The sequence below is a fragment of the Hipposideros armiger genome, unplaced genomic scaffold (assembly GCF_001890085.2).
Source record: "Hipposideros armiger isolate ML-2016 unplaced genomic scaffold, ASM189008v1 scaffold_709, whole genome shotgun sequence".
Classification (NCBI taxonomy): Eukaryota; Metazoa; Chordata; class Mammalia; order Chiroptera; family Hipposideridae; genus Hipposideros; species Hipposideros armiger.
The window spans coordinates 1223314-1233369 of record NW_017732059.1 but is presented as its reverse complement, the minus strand read 5'-3'; the positions used below and the strand labels follow the sequence as shown (position 1 = coordinate 1233369).

At 53.2% G+C, this 10056-nt stretch overlaps 1 protein-coding gene across 1 annotated transcript in view; it reads right to left on the bottom strand.

Annotated features, from left to right (window-relative positions):
- The window catches only part of DHRSX (dehydrogenase/reductase X-linked), an 82517-nt gene that overhangs the window by 7409 nt on the left and 65052 nt on the right, over nucleotides 1-10056 (bottom strand). The window contains exons 4-5 of the mRNA XM_019627114.1: nucleotides 6106-6207; nucleotides 2154-2361 (exon numbers count right to left, since the gene is read on the bottom strand). Of these exons, the coding sequence (XP_019482659.1) occupies nucleotides 2154-2361; nucleotides 6106-6207 (310 nt within the window). The remainder of the gene's footprint in view (nucleotides 1-2153; nucleotides 2362-6105; nucleotides 6208-10056) is intronic.

Genomic DNA, 10056 nt, shown 5'->3' with positions numbered 1-10056 from the left:
AAAATACAACTTATATTTTGAACAGAGCCATCTGCTCCTTTGTAAGCAAGTTCCACAGATGACCAACAAGTCCCAACAGGTCCTGTGCACCTTTTCCTGCGGAACACCCTCCAGCAGACGGAGAGGCGGGCGCAGCTCAGCTGAGCACAGCCGCCCTCTCGTGGGCGTCAACCCACCCGAATGTTGGATGGCTTCACAACACTGTGGTTTGTGCCTTTCCAAGAACCCTAATTTTCCAAGCTGGCAAATCAATCGTGGCGATTCACAGGAATTAGCAGAGGTGATTAAAAAACACCCACCATTTTTTAAAAATGAACCAACCATTTTTTGCACAGACAGGCAGTTAAGGCTGAGCCCCAAAGGGCTCTGAGGTTGTGGCAGGAACCACAATGTCTTGTTAAAACCCCAACTACCTGCCGCCCTCACCAACCTCCCCGAGTTGTAGTTTGTGGGCCCGGAGTCAGTCTCAGCATTTCTGCTTCTCACCAGTTCTCAGGTGATGCCCACATGGCTGGTCTGGGGACCACACCTTCTAAACCACCTTCTAAATGGCCTCGTCCCCTTTTTATAAACATTTTAAAAGGAGAACCATGGAACTAAGTGCTTGGTACTTGATCTGACACAGGAAAAGTCGAACAAACAAAGAAGAGAGATGAAGGCGTCCGGGGTCAGGGGGCCCTGACCCCAATGACAGTGTCCTTATCAGAGACAGAAGAGGAGGGACAGACACAGAGGGGACGCCACGTAGAGACGGAGGCAGAGACGGGAGGGAGGCGGCCACCCGCCCGGGGACGCCAGGAGCCCCCAGGAGCTGGACGGGGCAGGAGGGACCGTCCCCCGCAGAGGTTCAGTGTCTGAGAACAAGAGTCTCAATTTCATGCCCGGCCATCATTCCTTGAAGACACGGCAAGGATTAGAATATACATATTTCATGCAAAAATATGATTAAAAAAAAAACACCCGAAAATGGCTCTTATTTATGAGCGGGGACACTGAAATGCAAGGCAGTGTGGAGGCTCCTCAAAAAATTAAGAGTGGAATTACCATGTGACCCAGCAATCCCTCTGCTGGGTATATATCCCAAAATCTGAAAACCTTCATCAGTAAAGATATATGAGCTCTGGTGTTCATTGCAGTTTTATTCACGGTGGCCAAGACATGGACACAACCACAGTGTCCTTCGATAGATGATTGGATAAAGAAGGTGTGGTACATATACACAATGGAATACTACCCTGCCATCAGGAAAGATGAAATAGTGCCATTTGTGACAACATGGATGGAACTTGAGATTATCATGCTAAGCGAAATAAGTTAGACAGAAAAAGTCGAGAACCATATGATTTCACTATGTGGGATATAAAACTGAAAACAACAAAGGATCAAGACAAACAAAGAAACAAAAACTCATGGACACAGACAACAGTTGAGTGGTTACCCGGAGGTTAAGCGGGGAGAGGGTGGCAGATGAGGGTAAAGGGGGTCAAATATATGGTGATGGAAGGAGAAATGACTCTGGGTGGTGAACACACAATGTAATATATAGATGACGTATTACAGAATTGTACACCTGAAACCTATATAACTTTACTAACTGTTGTCTTGTCACCCCCAATAAATTTAATAATAAAGAAAGTAAAGTAAAATGCAAAAAAAAAAAGAGAAACCCGGAACACGGGAAACTTTTACATAGACAAATTCAATGACTCTGAGCACAGAGCCAGCTGATGATAATGTTTTCTGAGTGTTCTGCGGTGCTAAGCGCGGGGCTGCACTGTTATTGAGTTCTGTCGGTTACTGCCTCGTGATATCGGGAAGGTCCTAAAACAAAAACCTAGGTTTCCACGTCGTCGTGTGCGGAATGGGGATAATCATACTGTTTTTTGAGAAAATGCGACTCTGTGATGGAGTCGTGGACCGATACCAAGTAAGTGCTTAAACGTGCGACTACAAAGCGGTACACGATTGGTAGACGTCTGTCGTTATCATCATCGCCATACAACGGACTTATAAACAAACAGAAAAAGAAGGCGGGTGATGCACATCCCCTCCGTGGGCCATCGGCCTGTGACCGGGGTTATCGGCGCACCTGCTGTGACAGGTCCCCGAGGAGTAGGCGGGACGCGCCAGGACCGACGGCCGCCTGCACCCACCTGCCGTGAAGGTTGTCCAGGTCCAGCTTGCCGACGTAATGCGTGGCCGAGGACACAGTCACCACCCTGGCTGTGCGTCCGGGGCGACCGGACTCCTTCAGCGTGTCCAGGAGCAAGTTGGTCAGCAGGAAGTGGCCCAGGTAGTTCAAGCCGAAGTGTTCTTCGAATCCATCCACGGTGTTCCTCTGCGGGACCATCATGACCCCAGCTGGGGACAAAGGGGGTTCAGACAGCGTGAGATGACACGGGATGACCAGGTGTCCCTCAGCAGCTGGTTCTTCCAAACAGAAAGAAGACAGCGTGTGTGGCGAGCTGGGACGTGTGCCTCAGACACGTCGAGGGCAGACGTCCACATTCCCAGTGTTCCCCCCAAACGAATTCTCAGTGCCCTGGAGGAAATGCTGACGCGAGTACTCACACTGACTGCCCCCAGCCCAGGCTCCAGTCCAGCCCTGTGGGCCATTATCCCACAGACACGTTACTTAGGAAAGTGTGTTGTGTGTCCCATGGACCCCAGAACCCAGGTTCAGAACACCCGCCCTCACCGGCAAACCTCAGCCAAACCCGGTCCCGGAGTCCCTTGCACGGAGGCTGGGCACAGATGCTGTGTGCAGGACGCGTGCCAGGCCCCGGGCAGGCCAGCTTGCTCGGATATGTGTGTGCATGGAGCCGTGTGCACCGGTACTTGTAAGGGTACGTGTGTATGTAATCCGGTGCATTCAGGTCGACGGGTATATGGGCATGTACACGTGTGTATGCACACGCACCCACATGCACACACAATCACACGTATGCATTTTAAGCACATTTTTGTGTTTCCATGTATATTTGTGTGTGAATGTGTGTGCACATACGTATTTGCAAATGGGTACGAGTTTACACATGCATTTTCTTTTACATATATAGTATGGGCATGTCTGTGAATTTGCATGTGGGGATGTATTTGCATATAGCGTGCATTTGCATACATTTGCATATGTGTTTGCATGCATGTTTGTGTTTGCATATAACACACGCATATGCATTTGCATATACGTGTTCATTTGCGTGTGTAAACGCGCGCGTATCAGTGTATGAGCGGAGGTGTTTGCATATGCGTGAGTGTTCACAGTTTATGCCTTTGCATATGTATTTATATATAATGCATGCACATGTCTCCGTGTGTGCGTCCACAAGCTTTATGTGCGTACATATTTGCCTTTGAATTGAATTTGTATAGGTGTAGGGTGTGCGTGCACACATGCGTATTTCTTTGTGTGTGTGTTTGCGTGTGCATTTGCACAGTGGTTCCTGTTTGTGCGTGTATACACTTCCCCATGCATATGCATTTGCACAGGTGTATGTGTGTGTATTGTATATGTATATGTGTAGAAATATTTGTATTTCTCTGTGTATGCGCATGCATTAACGTGTATATATGCAATACTCTATGTATGCGCATTTGTGTCAGTGTGTACGCATGTGTGTATGCAGACAGGTTTTCCCAGCTGTACCGCAAGGTCCCTCCCTGGAGGTACCGGCCACGCTGTGTGCCGTCACACCCAGGACCCGCACGGGACACACCTTGTGGCTTCACTCTCTCCCATCCTGGCTGCAGTGCAGGTTGATCACCAAGGAGGGAGCATCTGCTGCAAGCTTTGGGGGTCACGGCGCCAGCGTAGCGCTTGGGGTGTCGCCAGGTGCTGAGTGATACTCAGAAACTAAAGCTGGAGGAAGCTGGTTGCTGTTTTCACAGGGAAGGGTGGAGGAGGGAACGGCGATGAGGCTGGGCTGCAGACGTAGACACGAGGAGAGGGTCCCAGCTCTCTCAACAAACGTCCGGGACACATCTCCATCGTGGCGCCGTTTTCCCGGCTGCCTCACTTCGTGCGAAGAACCTAGATTCACTGAGCTCAGCCCGTGCCTGAAGCATTTTAACTTCCTAGTGAGGGAGCCCCGAGTGTAGGAGACACTCGAGCATCGTGGCCATGCGAGGTTGGCTCAGAGGGAGCCCGGGCTCTAGGTGGCGGGGACAGAAGCCAGCACGTCTGGGTCCTGTCCGTCCCATCGTGGCTGCTTGACGGTCCTGTCACGGTGCCACGCGGTAGCAGTGACAATATCGTACAACGTGGCACGCTTGGTCACAAAACACGGTGTAGTTTCCATCTTGGTCTGTGGAATACCGTCTCTGTGGAAGAGCCAGCTTCATTTAAGAAAGCTGAACCCCTGAGACCACGGCCTTGCAGAGCCACACATGGGGGGGACCTGGGCCACCACCCCAGCGAGGCCTGGATAACACGCAGTACCTATGTCCCACCACAGGAGGGAGCCATCCTGGACCTCCCGCCCCAGGTGAGCCGCCAGCGGACGGCAGTCCCAGCTGCAACCTGAGCTAGAATTGTGCAAATTCCTGCACCCCCACATTGCGAGCCAAACGGAATGGGCATTGGGGACCCCCAGGGTCGGGGGAGGTTTGTCCCACAGCAGGAGTCACTGGAACACCAGTGCACACCCCACCTTCCATGTTAGAGAGCCCCGTGTCACGGGACAACCGAGCAGCCACCACGCACAGTCTCCCGAGCGTCTAAAGCCACTGGAAAGACCCCACATAATGGAGCAGGAAATGGGGGGCTCGACAGACATGGCTGCTTGAATTGTAGGGTGTTTATGAGGTTCCTAGGGCTTCCGTCTGGTTAGTGAAGGATAATCTGTTGGGAAAGGAATGGCTGACGCTGGTTATCGCTTCCCATGGTGGCCTTGGGTAGCAGAGAAAACAGCCAGGAGACTCCGAGCAGCCAAACCCTGGTGCAGTGACAGTGACTTTGCCTGTCACCCGCTTGGGGCTGCACCGCTGTACCCACACGTGTCGGTTTCTGCCGGGGCCTCAGTGGTCAGCTAAGCATGACAGGACCTGAAATACCACCGCTGCCTAATCTCCTTAAGGCTTAAACTTTCCGACTCGTTCCATGGCTAGTAAGCATTTCCTAGTGAAGACGTCCACGACAAGTACGTAAATGCAAAGCGATCGTTTAGCCGGGAGGGGACGCCAACACGGATGCTTGTTGGATCCAAGCTCTGGTGTCACAGCATAGCACACACTCACTGGCCGAGATGCCAAGAATTGGACAACGGTGATGCTTTGGGCAAGTTCAAGGTTGCTCTGGAAATCTTTAAAGCTTATCCGAGCACATTTTTGGTGCAAACTGCCTCCTTGGGGAAAGGGTATTTTTACAACAGCAGCGAGGGCATCCCTGCCACGCATCCAGCTGCCCACGTCCCGTGCTCCACAAGCATCCCAGCCATCCAGCTCTGCGGGGACCCCAGCGCCGCGCAGCCACCACTGAAAGACCTTGGTGTCTGGGCACTCCTTTTCCGTTATCATGTAACGGGCTCAGGATAACCACGCTTGTCTCTCTTTTCGAGCCAGATGTCGCGGAGACCAGCCTAAGCAGCACAGGGAACTCAGGCCATAGTATTTACTGAATGCCCGATGTGTGCCGAGGGACAGATTTTCACTGTGAACCAGTGCAGCTGCATTGCACTTTTTTTTTTTAATGAATAAAGGGATATTTGTTGTCACGTCAGGGCTTCAGATGGCCATCCTGGGTTAGGCACCGTCCGTTCGATCTTTATATCTCCCTCTCTCAACTGAAATGAGGACTCAGGAAGATAACATTTGTGAAAACACTCAGCCCTGAGCACGTTCCTAACACACGTGTGCACAAGCGGGCCGGTCAAAATGCCAACTCCACGCAGCACCCCGGTCACGCCCGCATGTTAAAGGAACACGTTACAATGGCTTCTGCGAATGACACAGGCCCGACACACGCCCATGGCACGCCGCGGTGGCCAGAGCGAGCCCCTCTAGGCACGGCTTCCCACAGGACGCTGCTCCCCCGAAGCACATCTCTCCCGGCACTCCCGGCGTCCGTGCTGGCGTCAGCACCGGCCTCTCGCCGTCAGCGGAACTCACCGTTATTCACCAGCACGTGGAGAGGCATTTCCTTCTTCTTGAAGGTCTGCACGCATTGCCGGATGGACCGCAGGGACGCCAGGTCACAGTATAAAAACTCCACTGGAAAACAACAACAACAAAAATGCCTGATTGCCGGCCAGCCGAGCACGGGAGCAAAGGTAATTTCTAAACATAAAGGTGCATCATCTGGAACATAAAGGTGCATCAGAAACGAAGGAAGGTGGAAAGCAAGGAGCGGATCCCAAGACCCCACCCCACTAGCTTTGCTGAAGGGTGGCTTTGGGTCTGCAAGCCCGGCTCTTGATAAAGCGCTCGCATGAACGTCTGGGGTCCCCAGGACCCGTGTCTACAGCAGCACACATCTCAGGGGAGACGCATCTGTAAGGGTCTGTTGTTTTGGGGTCACGACAGGACATGTGAAAAGTCACGACACCCAAGGGGCAGCCCAAAGCCCTACCCTGGGAGGGAACATATTTTGGAACACACGCGTTCATTTCCACTCGGAAGGGACCTCTAAAGATAACCCACAGTCCCCAGCTTCTTCAAGCGCAGGACGAAGCCTGAGTGTGTCCAGTCACATGGTCACTCAGGACAAGGCGGAGGGCACGGGCGATACGCTCCGTAAGAAATACAGCAGGAAGTGGGTGCACACACTGCTGACGCGAGACCCTCGGAGCGCGGCCGACCGCCCGCCACCACCCTGGGACCCATCTGCCATGAGACACGCTCGGACCCGGAGCAACAACCGTGTAAAAAAACCAACACATCAACAGTCATTTTACGTTGGCTGAATCCACTAATTAAAAATTTTTTTTAAAAAAGGCAACACTGGGAGCTTTCTGTTTTGCATGTTTTTCGCATTCCTTTTTCTAAGTAATTCCTTTCTCTCCCACCTACAACAGGATCTGTCAGTGACAGATCGGGGGAAAGGGAGCTTTGCCACCGACCGGTAGGAAGCGCATTCTAGAACCGAGAGCCATCTGGGTGGGAATTCCTGCCACGGCGTTCTCACTCTCCCTGCAATATGCTCAGGGAAGCCCTCGCTACAGCTAATAGGTGGAGCCGGGGGCACAGCGTTGGTGGGGACACACACGCGCACACACACACACACGCACACGTGCACACACACACGCATGTGCACACGCGCGCACGCACATGCACACACGCACACACGTGCACACACATACACATACACACACACTTGCACGCACGCACACATGCACACACGCACATGTGTGCACACACATGCACACGCACATGCACACGCACACACACGTGCACATGCACACATACACTCAGTGCCATGGAGTTCTGAGACGTCAGAAGGTGCCTCTTTTGTGCTCGCTGGGGAGAAGGTTTACAGGTGACAGCACTTTGCTGGGACACGTGAGCGTGGCCGTCCCCTTCGAGAGTGTGGCTTTGTGATGCAGCCATCGGGGTTTGCTCCCTTTCTGCCCACACCTGCCACCGGCACCTGCGTTCTCCTTGGATTCCGGGACGGCCGCCCACACCCCACCCCGACCCCCACGGGGCATCCCATGTACAGGAAGCGCAACGAGTGCTTGGTGGGGGGGTGACGCCGCACGGGGACCCCGAGTCCCTAACGCAGGCCCCACAGCTGGGGAGGGTGAAAGCCCACTGCCGACGAGAACTGCCCCCGGTCCCGCCCCTGACAAGGGGGACACATGACACAAGTCACATGGGATGCAGGCACCAGCGTTGAGCTGGGGCAGGACGCGGGGTGCAGGGGCCCCGCTTGCGAGGGGCTCAGCTGCAGCACCAAGTAGGGGCTGCAACCCCCAACCGTGGGCATGGTGACAGGCGGCAGGGGTGACGGTGACAGGCGGCAGGGGTGACGGTGACAGGCGGCAGGGGTGTTGGCTACAGCAGGGCTCCTGGGGGGAACGGCTGAAGAGTGAATAGAGTCAATATTATGGTCATGGCTCTGCCCGGTGCCAGGTGGGGACTAGACGTTCGGGGGCATCGCTCTGGAAGGTGTAGAAACGTCTCACCACTTCGCGGTACGCCTGACACTACGATCACAGGCTATTGCATGTCAGCCGTAATAGAAAAATTACAAATTTTAATTAAAATATAAATCAGAAGGCTGCACGGTATCAGAAAAACGCAAGACAGGGATAACTCAAGAGACAGGCGTGAATGGCACACAGTGGCGCGTGACCCGGGGACCCGACGCCCCATTGACACGATGCGGCTTCCTGCAGGGTTTGTCCCTCAGACGAACACGACACGAGGCTCTAGCTCTCAAGGACTCTCGGGCACGCGAGGACACAGGGACCAGAGCCCAGAGTTAAGGGGACAACCGTGACAATCGGACAGGTGGAGAGGCAGCAGCAGAAACAAGGACCCAGGCAAGACCACGAGCGATACAGAGGACACGGCTGCAGATGAAAACGTCCAGACTGGGCTACGACGGTCGCATAAAGATTGTACAATTACAGGGCCCCACTTCTAAGCGCGCGAATCACGGGGCAAGCTTATGACTCAATTGTGAACGCCTCGAGGGAACAAACCCTTTTCTAAGAAAAAACTGATGATTACCATCTAATCAAGGAAATTAGAGCTCATCAGAACAATGAATATGAAAGAGAGAGAGACAGGTTACAAAAGCACGGCTTTCAGAAAAGAGGGGGCAGGCTGCAGGTTTTAGCAAATTCGTGCAGTTTTCAAAGAACAGATTAACCCCAGTTATGCCGGCTGACTCAGACCATAGAATAGGCTGGTTTGCTTGCTTTTATGACGTTGGCATTGTTCTGATACACAGATCTGCAAGGAGGGAACACGGGGCAGCGAGCGGACAAGACACCAGCGGACCGCTATCACCCACACATAACGGACGAAGGACTCCGGAACAAAAATGCAAATGAAACAAAAAAATCTTCCACTGACAGAAGCCAAAGCAACTGTGTCTAACAGTAAGAAAAGACATAAGATGGTTTCCAGAGAAGTAACGTGCTAAGAGATGTTTGCCACCATGTCAGTGTTAAAAAAAACCAAACACACGGAGCCCCTTTCACACGGAGACGGAGCTGCCGTCCCCGAGGACCGGCCTGGCCCGTCTGATGCCTCCAACCTGTGGCTGTCACAACAGGACACAGTCACCTTAGGACGGGGCCTCAGCAACACTGTGTCCCAAAGAGCTGTTTGCAGAGGCAACAAGAAAGCGGGTGCCATGACTCCAGGACTGAAAATTAGAAACACTGTTTAGAATCCGCGTCCCTGTGTCACGTTATCTGCACCAATAGCGACGCCTTCCTTCTGTGACGTCATTGTCTCCCTTCCCTTTGTCATAAACACCCCTGGCCTTCGTGGCCTCATCCGAACACCGTCTGGACTTCTGCCCGAATCAGGGCTTCCCGGATAGCGCCTCTTTTTTTAAAATACTTTTTTATTTGTCAGTTACAGTTGACATTCCATATGACCTGACACGATTATAGTGTCAGGTGTACAGCACCGTGGTGAGACATTACATAACTTACAAAGTGATCCCCCTGATCACCTGAGAGCAGTGCATCCTTCGGAGCCTGGGTTTTGCTTTCGGCAGACCCCCACGCACGGTGGCACGGGTCCTGTTTTACTTCCTGAAGGGGGTGGAGTGAACCTCACCCCAACAGTGATTGTCCCCGGGCTGTGATGCACGTTGGGAGGACACAGGCGGAAGGACCCCCAGATTTATCTGTCCCTCTCGGAAGTCAGCGCAGGCCTCAGGCCAGTAGGGGGCTGCTTTTATGCAGACGGTCTTTGATTTGTTTTGCAAGACTCAGCCTGCCTCTGCACAATACAGCTACGACAGGCCCACACATCAGAGCCACAGCAAGGGCACGCGTGGGGGCTGGGCTGCGAGCTCACCGCACACAGCACCCTGACCGACACGCGGCCCCCACGGCGCCGGGCAGGGCTCGGGCCCCAGCACGACATGGGTGTGTG